General features: G+C 31.7%; 2 protein-coding genes across 6 annotated transcripts in view; one reads left to right on the plus strand and one right to left on the minus strand.

Annotated features, from left to right (window-relative positions):
• CSN7 (COP9 signalosome subunit 7) overlaps window positions 1-5,886 on the minus strand; it is a 71,171-nt gene extending 65,285 nt beyond the window's left edge. For 2 of the 5 annotated variants that reach the window (XM_085811228.1, XM_035365105.2), the window contains exons 1-2: window positions 5,735-5,886; window positions 5,261-5,487 (exon numbers count right to left, since the gene is read on the minus strand). In XM_085811228.1, the coding sequence (XP_085667354.1) occupies window positions 5,261-5,431 (171 nt within the window). In that variant the 5' untranslated portion in view covers window positions 5,432-5,487; window positions 5,735-5,886. Of the gene's footprint in view, window positions 1-5,260; window positions 5,488-5,599 lie in introns of all 5 variants that reach the window. The other 3 variants (XM_035365106.2, XM_035365103.2, XM_085811229.1) reach the window with 2 other exon arrangements.
• A 422-nt stretch (window positions 5,887-6,308) lies between these two features.
• Window positions 6,309-16,570, plus strand: part of BckdhB (Branched chain keto acid dehydrogenase E1 subunit beta) — an 86,262-nt gene continuing 76,000 nt past the window's right edge. Inside the window, exons 1-3 of the mRNA XM_085811230.1 lie at window positions 6,309-6,563; window positions 14,049-14,126; window positions 16,501-16,569. Of these exons, the coding sequence (XP_085667356.1) occupies window positions 6,410-6,563; window positions 14,049-14,126; window positions 16,501-16,569 (301 nt within the window). The 5' untranslated portion in view covers window positions 6,309-6,409. The remainder of the gene's footprint in view (window positions 6,564-14,048; window positions 14,127-16,500; window position 16,570) is intronic.

The following is a 16,570-nucleotide window of genomic DNA, read 5'->3' on the forward strand; positions in this document are numbered from 1 at the left end:
GAACATCATTAGTATATTGTTGGCCAGTCACCCATGTAGGTGTATGTGGCCATTGATCATAGTGCCGGCCCATACCATGATACCAAATCTCAGATACTGGTCCTTTCCTGGATTATAAGCAGTACCACTCTCACATCAAATCAGTTGACATCTATAATCCAGTAACACACTGAACCTACTCTCATCTAAGAATAGTACATAATTTCAGTTCCATCGAGCCCAATTATGATGCTCTCAATACCATTGCAAATGGACGATACATTGTGGTCTGGACAATGGATAGCATACAACAGGATGGCGGGCATATAGTCCTCCTTGATGTAAATGTCTGGCTACAATATTTTGGGAGATTTGCTTGCCAGCAGCAGCAAGTAACTGATTTGCAATCTCAGTAGGTGTGCTGCGCTGGTTCTTTTTGTCGACAGCACTACGTACCTAAATCCTGCAGGCGTCACACTGCAAACACAACCTCCCCCCCCCATGCCGTTTGCTACACATTCCAGTTCTTTGAAATGATTTCCAAAGCCTTGAAACAACACTGTGGCTGACATCGAACTCCTTAGCAACATCTGTTATTTTTCACCTTTCTTTAGGATTTCCAACAAACAGCAGCACGCAAAATAAACCAAGTGATGTCGGGAAAAGGCATACCGAAAATTTCCCATTCATCAACTGATTCTTCCTTGTTAAACTTTGCTTTTGAAAAGCACAGATCAACATGTATAAAATTTTAGACCTCTCTAACCTGCATATTATGTTACAATACAAAATCCATAATCCGGATTCGTCAGGACTTTGCAATTCTGGATTATAGATCATCAATTTAAATCTGGTAAGATGGCATGCAGAAATTATACAATTAAAAATATGAAAACATAACTTATGAAATAAAGAGCAATTATGATAGAAAGGGTATCAAAATTTACAAAAAAAAAAAAAAAAAAAAAAAAGCTTAATATTTATTTTACTTTATTAAACATTTCTTTCGATGTAAGTTGTTTAAGTTGCTTCTTTTTTTGTGATAATACTTTCTCTTTAATTCTATAAACAACATTATTTCTTGTTCAGTTATAAAGTTCCACCGTTCAAGTCCTGTAATTGCTGTGTTGAGAATACCGACTAACTTGTCAATTGAAATTTTTTCGTTTTCAATAACCTCTCTGTCACTTTTTTCACTATCAGAAGCAGTATTTTCTGTAACTAGAACCATACTACAGATTTCGCCATCCGTTGATTGATTGCTGATTGAGAAGCATTGTCGTTGCAATGAAAAACTTCTGTTATATCATCTTCATTTATTACCGCTTCTCCAAATTTCTTTACAAACTCCTATAACTGGAAAATTTCACCTTTAGTTTGCAATGTCCGAAAACCTTCAAATTTGTGGCTATCATCTTCATAGTCCTTACCATGAAATATGGTAGCTGGCCAAAAATTATACCAAGAATTTTTTAATGTATCTGGAGACACATCCTCCCAATGCGCATGGGTAAATCATACAAGAAAAAAAGTTTGTGGCTTTGAGGTCCGGATTATAGATCATTCCGGATAATGGACGTCCGGATTACAGATTTTGTACTGTATAAACAATTTTGGCAATCCAAAATTTGCATACGCACATGATTTACTTAGGGCAAGAGGAATAGCACATAAGATTATGAAGATTATTAGCAATAATAAGGGGCATTGTGTGATTCGTGTATTTGTATAATTGTGTGGTGATTTTTGTACTGGCGTAGCCCGTATAGGGTCATATGGCAAACTTTGTTTTAACAAAACAAATGCTAATTTTCACATTTTCCTGCCTTCCACCCTGTGCTCACTATCATTGGCTGCTATTGTCATCCAACCTTAGCAATTGTCCACCAAGGTACAACTGTTTTTTTCATTAAAATTTACCGTCTATTCCATTTACCAAACACTGTAGTGCTATTTACATTTAAGTTAATTAATTCTTATAAAAGCATATAGGTTAGAGTAAATTGAAGGGTGCCCCTTGTATTATCAGTAAGTCGTTCTTTTATTTATGGTAACCTGAGTTGTTGAATGTTATGGAAGTCCTATTATATTGCGTGTGGTTGCATGATTGCCATAAATTTTGAATGATGGGAAAAAGATTTGCAAAGGCTTGTGATATGTGTTGGTTAGGAAGTACATTGCTTGATTTGTGGTTTAGACGGTAGAAAGGCTGAATGTGGTAAGATTAGTTTTAAAGTTTCTGTACGATTTGGAACGAAAGGGAAAAAGTGCATTAATCCACTGGTGTGTAAATGAAAGGTTTACTTAGTAGCCATTATAAGTGCCCCGTTTACAGGAAGGAAATGAACGTCGGAGGATATTGGCCCTACGGAAGATATTTTTGTGAATCTGAGTGGCGACGCCGATATACGGACTCTAGTTCAGATCACTTTAGGAAGTTTTTGGATGCTGTTAAGGAATTGGTGAATCTTTACATTATGGTAACTTGGCGATTTTTTGGCGACCAACCCTGCTACAGCAACCTGCTAGTTTTGTTTTGGACGCCATTTTGTTTTCACGAAGTAAAGGCATCTTTTTTTTTTAACTCAACATTTTTTCTAGCAATCTGCTAGCCGAATTACGTTTATACTAGAACTTTTATGGAACATAAATGCTTAATCATGACGAAGATTAGGAGTGAAATTGGGAGAAAGTGCAGAATCGCAAATTGCTTGCTGCGTTTTTAAGAATCGCACATACACGGTATCCATGCACACGTCCACCTATTTTCACTTAAAAAAACATCCCAGAATTGCACAAAAATGGCATTGCACATACTCTTGACTTTATCTATGTACACATCGACCTATTTTCACTTAAAAAGTCAAAGAAAATTGACAAAAATCTAATTCTTCTTACTCTTGTAAAAAGCGCCAAACAAATAAGTGCGCGATTCTGCACTTTAGCAGCGAAATTATTTCTAAGTGCTTATTAGCTACAATCACGATCGGAATTTTCCGGAAAATGTCACATTACATGTCTCATGATCTCTTATTTCTCTAAGACAAAATAATCTGAGATTCGAACTGTGTACTTCTCAGATTATTGCTAAAGTCCTAGGTAGTAACCTTTATCGCCTTACCAAAATGTCGCCAAACTACCTGTTACCATATTCTAAAGATTAGCCAAGGAATTTCGTGTGCCACAGACTGAAGGACCTTGGAAATTTCTAAATAAGGTAAGTGGATATTTGCTTTGTGTAGTGCTTAAATGCACAACATGGATTTCCTCTTTATTTTATTATATATTTTTTGTTTGGATTTACTGTAGAATTGGGTGCTCCTTTGAGTTTTTAAGTGACAACTGATCGACTTCTACATTGGCAAAGTCAAGGGAAAGCACAACACCAAGTTTGTGCAATTCTCTGACGTTTTTTCAAGCGAGAATAAGTTGATGTGTACATGGATAAAGAGAAGGGAGTGCACAATGGCAAGTTTGTGCAAGTCTCTGATGTTTTTTTAAGTGAAAATAGGTCGACGTGTACATGGATACCGAGTTTATGCAATTCTTTGACTTATTTTGTCTTTGTGCAGCGGCGATTTTTTTTACAAAATGGTGGTATGTGGACACAATCGGTATCCATGTGCCATGAAAAATCACCAAGGGGCATCCACAAATATATTTTTACCAAACATATATTTTACTAAATTACTTATTTTATATTGCTTAAATTGGCTGGTCTCAATCTCTTTTGTTCCGTACACCCCTTTCATCACTGGTAGATGATCACCCCCCCTCAATATTTCACTTTAAAAATATTTGTTTAAATTTAGATTATATTTTGGCATGTTTTATAAACTAAACAAGAAAAGTATAGAAAAAAACTAATAAATATCAACACTTGGAAGCACTTCCGCAGAGAACCCGGTAAATGTAAACATCGCCAACTTTGGCGATAACGGTTCAAAGCTGATAACCCACAGTATTTATCCTATTTGCTTGTTCGAAGTTTGCAACCATTCTTCTTGCGTTCAAATTTTGTTGAAATATCACTGTCGTTGTTAGCATTTGCAGATTTATATTATTCTTCTCTTATTTATTATTATTTTTTATGAATTTCTTAACAACGAATAGATAAAAATATTTTCGTAGATAGATGCCGGTTCTCGGTTCGGGATGAAAGGAAGAAAATACGGCGGGAGGGGTGAATGCTAATTTGTAACACGGCTGTTCACGTTGTGTTCTTAATTATTAACAGCTCTAAGAACCATGAGGTTTCCAACCTCTAAAATAATTTGTTTTTGTAGGCTGCAAAAATGTGCATGTGCATTTTAAATAATTAAGTAATGCTTTTATTTTTATTATTGTCATCTAAAATTATGAGAATAAATCAATTTTTACGGCATAAAATTCTTAATGCTTTTCTAACAATAACATTTCAGAGGATGGCAAGTGTGACATAAATAGATGATTAAATTGAAACAAAAATATTACTGATTATATAAGATGACAGAATAGTTTGATGCATCGCCATAGTCATCAAAATTAACAAACCACTGCTGGTGTAAGGAATATATTATTTTCTGAGTTAACTGTAATTTAAGACAAATTTTTTCCATATATCACGTTTAACCAATTCATTTCAGTATATTAATACTAATTTATGTTTTTTAAATGAATTTTTATTTCCATTATAAATGCTTCTGTGCTAACTTGAATTTAATACAAATTAATTTTCATATATCATGTTTAACCGGTTAGATTTACATCGACATGCTTATTATCTGTGAATTTTTTCTACCATATGTTTAATATATTGTTTTGTCTGCTAACTTGAATTTACATGCACTAAAAATCCCGTTTACGGCTCGGCTCATCGTGGATGAACCACGAGCTTGGCGAGTAAAAATGCAACAGCGCCAACGGGTTCTTTCCCGAAGTGCCAACGGGTTCTCTGCGGATGAAAACCCCAACACTTAAATAAAAGTAGCTTTTTATATTCATAAACTAAAACTAAATATTCAGCAGGTAAGCAAAAGACCGACAGTATTCCTCACCCTCTGCCTTCTTTGAAAACCTCTGGCTTAAATGAAAGCAAATAAATTAAAACAAATAAGTAAAAAAAAAAAAAGTTAATCTGCTTTGGCTAAGAAAGTACAAAATAAACAGCAATAACTAGCAACTAATGTTAGTAATCTTTTACCGTTTGTTAAATAAAGTATTTAAAGTACAATTGCATTCTACATATCCCATGCTACCAAAATTACAGGATAATGCATTTTTTAAAATATTGAATACATACTTCTTGTATATTCGGCATGTCCAATAATTCCCCAAATACGTAAATTCCAGGAGCTATAAGAACTTGTTTAATCAGTTCCACAGCAGCAGCTCCTTTCGCTGTTTTGGACAAAATCAAATACTGCTCTAAAAGAGCTTGCTGATTAACAGTCGGTGGATTTTTTTCGCTCATCTTCCGATAAAAATAAATAAATCTAGCAACCAGGAACCTGAGAAAATTGATTATATCTGTAAGAGAGAAAAATAACTTCGGTTTAAAACATAAATAACAACAATCTATTTAATTTAAAACGTTCTACCCTATGGTACACAAAGAAAACAATTTTTATGAATCACTAACCCGCCAAAAAATTAAGAATAACCGTTTTCTTAAGTTATTGCTCAATAGCTTATATTTTAAGAAGAAAGCATTCAAAAACTGTGAATTTAAGATATATTAGTTTACCAGCAAGAGATTCATATAAGATAATCTTACCGACACAATCAAACAAACAAAACCACTGTCTTCCCTTCCATTACACTATAGTAAATCATCTATTGTCATACAACAAAAATAAAATATTTTAATTCAGTTTTCCTGAATTATAATTTATGAAAACAAAAATTTTCATTGAAATTTTTAATAAAAATATTCCCAAAATTTAAATAATTTCAAATAATCCTTTCTTCTAATGTTTGGAAATCAAACTAAAATAATTAAATGCACACATTTTAAGTAATTAATCTTAAAAGCTAAGCAATTAAAATTGAAAAGCAAAAGATTCTAAAAGCTAACGCAATTATTTTTGATTAATCATTAATTAGTCTGACTAATGGCAAGATTTTTTCTTTTTGTTTAAAAGCCTAATTTATAAATTTTAATAACATGGTTGTTCTAGTTATGGTTAAAATAACCACAATATTTTTCTTATTTAATTGATAAAATCAGTAAAAATGATTTACATTTTTATAAAGCCTTCATAACAAATAATAATAATAATAATAATAATAATAATAATTTTAGCACATGCAAAATTTAGGAGGAGGTGTTTGACAACTCAACGTTATATTCTACGTTTGTAAACAAATCATTCAATATTAAATAATTTATTGAATAAAGAATGTAATCCATTGTAAATATTTAACGTATTAAGCTAATAAAGAATTTATCATGGTCCTAAATCGTGTGGCACGATTTACTGTTCCAAAATATTTCAATTCGTTTAAAAATATCGGAATATTTGTAAATTCTGCAGATTTGACCAAAGTATCATATAGATGTTCTCATTTCACGTACGTACCAGATACAGTATCTGCATCTGATGGTATTAACTTTTTTTTAATTTAATATCATATTTTTGTATTATGTAGATTCGCATATGTATTTAATTTTTTAAAATTATTTATAAAATATCATATAAACACACGCATGCATGCATACATTTCTAATAACAAAAATGAAATAATACATGAATTTTTCAATAACAAAAAAGTACCATAGAAAAATTTTACAAATCAGAGAGACTAGGTGTCATTATTTATTCTAAAGATTTGTGTAGTTTGGAATTCTCTGAAAACAAAGTTTTTGTGATATGTTCAGTTACTATCATTATTTGTTTAGTTTAAAAATTATTTAAATAGAGCTATTTAATGATTAATTAACCCTTTGCACTTAAGACATGGCTCTCAGTCACCACTTCATTTGATGCCGTAACTCGAGAGGTGACTCACGGTCACCTCTTGGTTTGATGCAGTAACTTGAGGGCTGACTTTGTATCATCTCTCTATTTGACATGATTGTTTAAATAGTAACAATGTTTAGTTAGGTTTGGTTTGGCCAATATTGCTTCAAGAGTATGTGTTATAACAAGCACTTGCATTAATTTAGAAGTCAAACAACAATCTTAAGCACATGCATGTAAAACAACTGCCAATCTTTAGTCTTAAATAAGTTTTGTAGATATATTGTTATAAATGCATCTTTAACATCAGTTTAGACTTGATAATTATTGCAATAGGAATATTATTTTCAAAGATATGGGGTGTAATATTCATGGCTATGATGAAGGAACTTGGTCAAGTGAGGATGAGTTTGATTTTTCATTGATGAAGAACAAAATTATATCTGTGCATGGATTACTTGATGACAGAAAGCAGAAAAGCAGTGATGATGGTAACAATGTTATATGAGAATGCCATTTGTATCCAGCAAAAAAGCTGCAGGACCACAAATATCTTCAGTCATTAAAGAACCGTTAGATTTCTTTAAATTGTATGGGAAATCATTTTAAGTTAGCTGTAAGAAATTTACCAAATGTGTGGAAAATTGTCTTCAGTTGAGCAAAAATGTCCTTGAGTGCAATGGGTTAAACATATTAGGATTGAAATAAATATTACTCTGAACGTTTCATATTTAGCTGTTGTTGTGTTTGAATTGCAAAATGTAGCAAATAATAACCTGTGTTAGATGCCAAACTGAATGTTTCAGATAAAAAATTAACGTACATTTGAATTGTTTCCTGTTATTATTATTATTTATGTGTTGATAAATATTTAGTAAGCCAAATTTAAAATTAAGTTGAATTATTTTTTATTTTATCAGTAAAAAACTTCCGGTATTTGTTTTCTGTAATGTCCTTGATGAGAAGGTGAATGGCATTTGGATTTAAGCGAGTGGCAGGTTGCAGAATGGTGCTAACATCCACAAAAACAAAAATGACTACTATTAATGATAAACCGGCACCGGTGGCGTGATGCTGTAATTCAGCTGCCTTGGAGGTCTGGGCTGCTGGACAGCGTGAGGTTCTGTCCTCAGTGTCTCCCTAAACTCGATCAGGCTTCCAAACTAAGTACGTTTAAGCAGGAGCGAACCGGTGCAGAGCGAAAACTATTAATGATAAATTAGCAGTTCGTTCATTATCTATATAATGCAAGTTATTTAATATAAACATATAGAAAGAATTCAACATAAACTTGTATTTAATATAATTTTGTCAGCAATTTATTTAAAATAGCATCATAATTCAGCAGAACTTATTTAACATATTGCATTAATTAACATATTTGATGCAATTATGTAAGCCATTTATTTAAAATAGTAACGTAATTCAAGAAAACTTATTTAATATATTAATGCCTGAAATATAACTATGCCTTCTTTTCCATCAATGGAAGATCAAAAATATTAAACCTAATGAGTATGTCACAATGCAAAAACGCTGTATTGACACAATGCTGATACGAAAAATCAGATTGTTAACCTTGTGTTTTTCGCACATGCACAGATCAGTAACCATTTCTTTCTTGCCAGTGTGGAAATGTGTCAAATTCACATTTTTGCTAAGGCCATCACAGAAGACAAGTACCAACATTTCATTTTGTTTAAAAAAACATTCTGGCTTATTAGTTGTGATGTATTTGCTCCAAGTGCAATTTGAGTTTCAGACCACTAAAGACATATAGACTCTTAGAGCACCTGGAAATTATTGTACTTTCCTGTTAGTGGGGTGGCAGTCACCAGATGTGTGCCAGAATGCCGAATATGGCCTGTTTATATCGGGTCATAAACAGCTGTACAGTGATAATGTGTATACAGTACAAAGTCTTTAATCCAGACGTCCATAATCCGGAATGATCTATAATCCGGACCTCAAAGCTGCAAACTTCCTGCGCATGCACGTTTAATGTATAATGGTTGATATAAGCTAGGCTAAAATTATCTAATTATCTATTTCAGTTAATGTTGCAGATTGCGTTGTTTCTTAATCTTCTAATTGGATCCGGCTTATTATTTTTTGCAGCCTGTTAGAGCAATTTTACAAAAAGTAAGCTTGAACTTTCGATTATGTCAAAAAGTGTTTCCAATTCTGGAGCTGCCGGTTGATCTTTACAATATGGTAACTGGTAGTTTGGCGACATTTTGGAGGCGATAAAGGTTACTACCTGGGACTTTGGTAATAATGTGAGCAGTACTCAGTTCCGATTACGCATTATTTTGTGTGAGGGAAATGAGAGATCATGGGATATGTCATGTGATATTAATGGACGAATTATGGTTCTTTAATCGGAAAAGGGGGGAAATCGGGAAAAAATCTGGAAATTTTGTATTTGGCTTTATTCTGTGTTGTGTGAAACAGTGTTCGTGAATTTTTGGATCCCATGGCCGTAACTAAAGTGAATTCGAAATGGGTATTTATGTATGTATTAATTTAATGTATGTGCTCATTTATATTTTAAGTAGTGTTTTTGAATTTAATTATATTTTAATTAAATGATAGTTATTTTGTGAATTTTATGTTTGTAGGAATTTGGTATATGTTTTAGTTGAAGTAAACGTGCATGGAAATAATTTAAATATCTGACACTAAGTATTTGTAATGTTTGCGGTATGAATTCGTTGGTGACGTGTATAATGTAATACAGTCAAAAGTCTTTAATCCGGACTCGTCGGGACTTCGGCGATTCCGGATTATCGATTTTTCCGGATTATAGATCATCAGTTTAAATCTGGTAAGATGGCATGCAGAAATTATAAAATTAAAAATATGAAACCGTAATTTATAAAATAATGAGCAATTATGATCTAAAGGGTATCCAAATTTACCAAAAAAGAAGCCTAATATTTATTTGTTTACTTTATTAAACATTTCTTTTAACGCGCGGATGCGTAAAGCATACCTTACTCATAGCCGAAATTAGAAAATTGCAACCAGAAAACTATGTGATTTGTATTCGTGATATTTATAATGATGAGGAATTTGATTTAAATCATATCAAAGACGGAGTACATCGAAATTAAATACTACATATAGTAAGGAATTATAAGCCGACTAAAATAAAAACATCTGCCCTGAAGATAACGATAGTGTTGACAGATCAACTTCCAGTTCATTGCGCGCCGCGAAGTGCCCCCCTCCCCCCCCCCGCGCAGAGCAGCGTGAAATTGATAAACAGATTTCGGAACGGTTAGATAAACAAAGGATATGCTTTTATCCATTTTTTGTAGCAATTCGTTTTTTGTTTGATGGACATCGAAACATACTTTCGTTTTCTAGATCCTTTGGGAGCTCCAGCATCGGAAATTCTATTTGACATAATCGAAAGTTCAAGCTTACTTTTAGAAAGTTGCTCTTACAGTCTGCAAAAAATAATAAGCCGGATCCAATTTGAAGATTAAGGAACAACGCAATTATCAACATTAACTGAAATAGATAATTAGATAATTTTACCTTTTACCGTCCGTTATACATTAAACGCGCACGCGAAAACGTATTCTGCACTTGCGCAGATGCATATGCGCAGTGGTAAATGTCTTGCGCGCACGAGTAAAACGCCTATGCGCATGCGTCAATGCGGCGCATGCGCAGAAAGATTTTAGCTTTGAGGTCCGGATTATAGATCATTCCGGATTACGGGTGTCCGAATTAACGACTTTTGACTGTAGATGATTTAGAGGTAAAAGTTTTTGGATATTTTATTTATTTTATATGTGGAAATGTTCATCTTCGGAAAGGATAAATACTTTTTCGCGATCAGGTAATTTCATATATGTTCTTTTTACCGGGTTTAAAGATTGAGAAAATTGTCATGTATTTTCGTGAAATTTTTCTAATTTATGAGAAAAAAGCAGTGTACATGGATTTAGTGAAGAGTGTGCGCAATGCCATTTTTGTGCAATTCTGGGATTTTTTTTAAGTAAAAATAAGTCGACATGTACATGGTTTAGTGATATTTTAATTAAATGATAGTTATTTTGTGAATTTTATGTTTGTAGGAATTTGGTACACGTTTAAGTTGAAGTAAACGTGCATGGAAATAATTTAAATATTTGATACTAAGTATTTGTAATGCTTGCGGTGTGAATTCGTTGGTGACGTGTATAATGTAATAGATGATTTAAAGGTAAAAGTTTTTGGATATTTTATTTATTTTATATGTGGAAATGTTCATATTTGGAAAGGGTAAATACTTTTCCGCGATCAGGTAATTTCATATATGTTCTTTTTACCGGGTTTAAAGATTGAGAAAATTGTCATGTATTTTCATGAAATTTTTCTAATTTATGAGAAAAAAGCAGTGTACATGGATATAGTGAAGAGTGTTCACAATGCCATTTTTGTGCAATTCTGGGATGTTTTTTTAAGTAAAAATAAGTCGGCGTGTGCATGGTTTATGTGTATGTGTTATTTTGAAAAACGCGTAAGGAGTATGGTATTGTGCACTTTTTCCCAATTTTGCAGTGAATATTTGTCATGATTAAGCAGTTTTGTTAGATAAAATTTCTAGCATAAGTGTAATTCGGCTAGTAGATTGTTGGAAGAAGTGTTCAGTAGATAAAAAGAAAAGAAACATGTCTTTACTTCGTGAAGACAAAATGGCGGCGGGAAAAAAAAAAATAGAGGGTTGCTGTAGGAGAGTTGGTCGCCAAATTTTTGCCAAAAAAACGCCAAGTTACCATAATGTAAAGATCAACCGAGGTGCCAAAGGATCTGCAAAGTGAAAGCATGTTTCGATGTCCATCAAACAAAAAGTGAAATTGCTGCAAAAAATGGATAAAGGCATGAAGAAAGTGACAGAGAGGTTAGTGAAAACAAAAAATTTCGATTGACAATTTTTTGTAATTTTGTAGGTATTCTCGGCACAGCAATTACAGGACTTGAACGGCAGAACTTTGTAACTGAACAAGAACTTATGTCTGTTTATAGAATTAAAGAGATAGTATTAGCACATAAAATGAAGCAACATTACATTGAAAGAAATGTTTAATAAAGTAAACAAATAAATATTAAGCTTTTTCTTTTTGTAAATTTTGATACCCTTTAGATCATAATTGCTCTTTATTTCATAAATTACGGTTTCATATTTTTAATTTTATAATTTCTTCATGCCATCTTACCAGATTTAAATTGATGATCTATAATCCAGAAAAATCCCTAATCCGGAATCACCGAAGTCCCGACGAGTCCAGATTAAAGACTTTGTACTGTAACACTTATTATATGAAAAGGAAACTGATTTTCTCCCCATGTACACTGTGATCCATTTTTTGCTTAATAAATGCCTTTCATACGAGGCTTCTATATTTGTGTATTAGGAAAACGTTTTTGGAGAGCGAAAAGGTATAGTGTAGGCTTTTAGCTCTAGGCCAAAATAATGTTATTTCAGAAGCAAAAAGCAGAATTTTATTTTTAGGTATAGCATGTGTAAAATGCAAAACATTTAGTCTGCTGTTGTACACTGTGCAAAAAAAATAAGATGGTTCTCTATCTCCCATTCTACTGAGCCGATTGATGAAATTCAACTTGCATTTTTCATGTCTCAAAAGCACAAATTAGGATATGTATTAGATTTATATATAGCATTGTTCTAATATATGCATTTTGACACAGAATTGGACTTTTTCTGAAATAACATATACATTTTTTTTCCCTTTTTCAATTTTATGACCCAAATTATGCCAAACTGTCAAGTTTTGTAAGGATTTGTACGAGTAGTTTTTAAAAAATTAGCTCTCAAATTTTAGCTTCTCCATGTTAATTGAATCTTGTATCTGTTTATTAATATCTCTTTTTTTATTAAATTTATTTGATTTTTCTTTTCACATTTCAAAATTTAGATTCATTCCAAATAAAATTCACCCATTTTTTATAATTTATTTTTAAAATCTATATTTTTTTAAAAATTTATGTTTTTCAAAAAAAATTTTGAATTATAACCTATAAAATTTTAATGTTAAATTTTTAAATTTCTCTATAAATTTTGCGACAAATTTTACAAAATTTAATATTTTGGCATAATTTCAATATTAGAATAGAAATATGGAAAAAAAATGGCATGTCATTTCAGAAAAAGGCCGATTTTGTGTGAAAATACCTATGTTAGATAAATGCTATGTATTAATCCATATCCTAATTCGCACTTTCGAGACATGAAAACGCAAGTTGAATTTGGTCAATCGATCCAGTAGAACGGAAATATAGAATTGTCCCTTTTCTTTTTTTCCTTTTCTTTTTTCTTTCTTTTTATCCCCCCGCAGTATACATGTTGGAAGTGTAACATTCCATGATTATTGGCAGGCTGAGCATTTTGGTAGGAGGATGTCAGCCATATAGTACTCTAATCTTCCATAGAATATGGGCATGTGGAAGGCCCTAATTTCAATTTCAATTTGTTTTATTATATCGATTTCAGATTTTATAACACTTCAACGAATTTTTTAATAAAAAACTAAACTATTTTAAAGCGAGCGATGGCAACACTGTACGAAAAAAACATTTTTATCTCTAGCGTGCAAGACTCTGTGTCGGAAATACTAAAGATAGGCTCATTTTTAAATTAATGTGCAATATTGCTGTTGAACTGAATTTTATACTTTGAGTACGTTGAACATGATATTTAATAAGTAAAGGTGACACATAAAATGTTAAAAAACACCCCTTTGGACGTCTACCTTGAAACACCCCCTTGGAATTTAAAATCTGAAAAACCTTTCAGATTTAAAAAAAAAAAAAAAAAAATTTTGTTATTTTATTTACTTAATTTTTCCTTCCTTTCTTAGAGTCTTTCTTGGGGTCTGGAACTTTTAATATTAGAAATTAAGCCCTGACCTTTTTTTATGTCCACTGTTCAGGTCTCTCTCTCTCTGTGTATATATATATATATAGCAAATGAAAATATAATATAAATATAATATGTATGAAATATAATGGAAATGTAATATGTACTTAGAAACAGCACATGTCTACTTAAAGCATTGTAGTGAACCAGAAGTTTGATGTGATTGCTCTAAGTGTTTTTATATTTATATGCAGGGGAAACCGCTCGTATGAATCTTTTCCAATCTGTGACAAATGCTATAGATACGGCCTTAGGTGTAGATCCTTCTGCAGGTATGTTATGAATTTTTCCATATTATAATTTTTCCATTTCTAAAAAATGTCATATGAAGAGGAAATACTGATCTAAATGTTCTTTGTGTATTTTGCACTGATATGATTCACTGAAATTGCCTAACAAGAGTTCTACCAGTTTTGTATAAAAATCACATAGTGTTTTGACTTGATACCTTTTTAAAAAAAAAATGTGAGAACTTACTTTTTTTAAAAATATATACTTTAAAAGAAAATATTTTCTTATATAATATATAAAAAATATAAATATTTTTTTAAATATAAATATTTTTAATTAAAAATATAAATATTTTTAAAAAAAAAAAACTACTCTTATATGCACCCTCAGGTTGCCAAATGCGGTGATATGTGTTGTACGCTGGTATTTGGCATGATTACGTGTTCTGCAATGGTTTTGGGGGTGATGTTGGTTTCTATGGCAACCCTTTTTACGTGGAAACTTGGATTTGCAGTTGGTTCATGTGGTGTTTGGTAATTAAGTGTTTTATGACGTGTTGGCAGAATTTTAGTGGCGTGCCTGGTACAACTACTTTTTACGGGGCTGGAAATTCTACAAGTATTTAGAAAAAGGTTTGTGATGTTTATTTGTCAAAGATAGTATCAATTTTGTGGATAGTGAATCTGGCTGTCATATAAATACGATAGAGATTCCTTGACAGCATGTTAAAACTACGTTGCCTACTTATAGATCAGAAATGTGATTTTGTGTTTTATTTGGTGGTTTATGTATTTTTCCATTGTTGTTTTGAAACGGGAGAAGATGCTTTTGACAAATTTGTGGTGACATTGTTTTTGAAATTCGTATTTCTGCTGTTCGAAGAAGCATTCATTCATCGTAAGTGCATTTTATTTTATTCTTGTTCTTATTTTGTAGAATGTTCTGTTCATTGTTTTTAGTATGATTTCTGTCGTTATTGTTTTTTTTAATTGTTTGAAATTTATTTCAGTTTATTTTGTTGATTAGTGCGCAATGCCTAGACTGTGCAATTCGTAGATGTTTTTTAAAGTTTAAACAGAATGCTGCATGCATAGTATTCTTTGAAATTTATTGTTGTTAAATTAATTTTTTAAGCGAGGTGTGCGTAGTTCATAGATTCCTTCGCTCTGCATACATTGTTCAATTCTGTGATGTTTTTTTAAGTTAAAACATATCACTGTGTACATGAATTTTTGTCAAATATTTTTGGTTAGAAACTTTATGTTTTTGCTATCTAAATTTTTTATTTTTGTTTCGGATTTTTAGCTTAAATTGTGTGTTCAAAACATAGTTTTTAGAGACATTTTAGGCTTAAAGTTTGAAATGTAGGCAAAACATATAGATAGAAATATGGGATCGTGAAGTTTTTTGCCGAAAATATTTGGCGAGAAATTTGTCGCCAAGTGAGGGCGTATATAAGAGTAGTTCCCTATGAGTTATTAGCCAAGGGAACAATTTGCCCAGAAGGGCTATTAATTCCATTTTGGTATTTTGCATGTATTCACTATAAACAACATTTCACTTTTCAAATAGTTGGCATCAGATATTGGAGCCCTGCATTATATTTAAAGAATTTTAATTTTCTATTTCATGTTTTGTAAAACTTTAACAAATATTTTTAATAACAATTTTAATAACTCAATGATTTCAAGTCAAGAAAAGGGAACACTGTATGCAGAGGTGGAATTTTTATCTCCAGCTCACAAAACCGTGTACCGGAAATTCTAAAAATATGCTCTTTTTAAATTGTTTTGCTGTTGAATTGAATTTTATTCTTTAAGTGCGAAGAACATGATATTTAATACATAAAGGTAATGACAAAACTTTGAAAAATTAAAATCTGAAACCTTTCAAATATTTAGTCCAAAGTTAGTTAATTTAAAGAAATTAAATAACAAAAAATCTTCATAAATGTATATTTCTTGTATTGTGATAAAACAGTGATACCTAAAGCCATCGAATTTTAAATGGTGTAATCCTCCTATGAATATGGGCATGTGGAAGACCAGATTCGAAATTTGAAATTTGTTTTATTATCAATTTCCTATTTTGTAAAGCTTTAACGAATTTTTGATTAACAAACTCAAGATTTCAAAGTGAGCCATGGCAATGTTGTTCAGAAAAAAAAAAAAGATAAAAAAATTATCTCCAGCGCACGATTTTCTGTATTGAAAATTCTAAAGGATATGCTCATTTTAAAACTATTTTGTGATATTGCTGTTGAACTGAATTTTATGCTGAGAAGTGCGAAGAACGTGATATTTAATAAATAAATGTAACACACAGAATGTTAAAAAAATGTCGCTTTGGACGTAATTTAAAATCTGAAGCCTTTCAGATTTTGTTTTTTAATAATTTTATTCATTTTTCTTTCAGTGGTATTCGGTGAGGATGTTGCATTTGGTGGTGTATTTCGATGTACAGTTGGCTTACAGGATAAATATGG

This window comes from Stegodyphus dumicola, chromosome 2 (genome assembly GCF_044657685.1).
Source record: "Stegodyphus dumicola isolate Sdum_Otavi_A_Nest chromosome 2, ASM4465768v1".
Lineage (NCBI taxonomy): Eukaryota > Metazoa > Arthropoda > Arachnida > Araneae > Eresidae > Stegodyphus > Stegodyphus dumicola.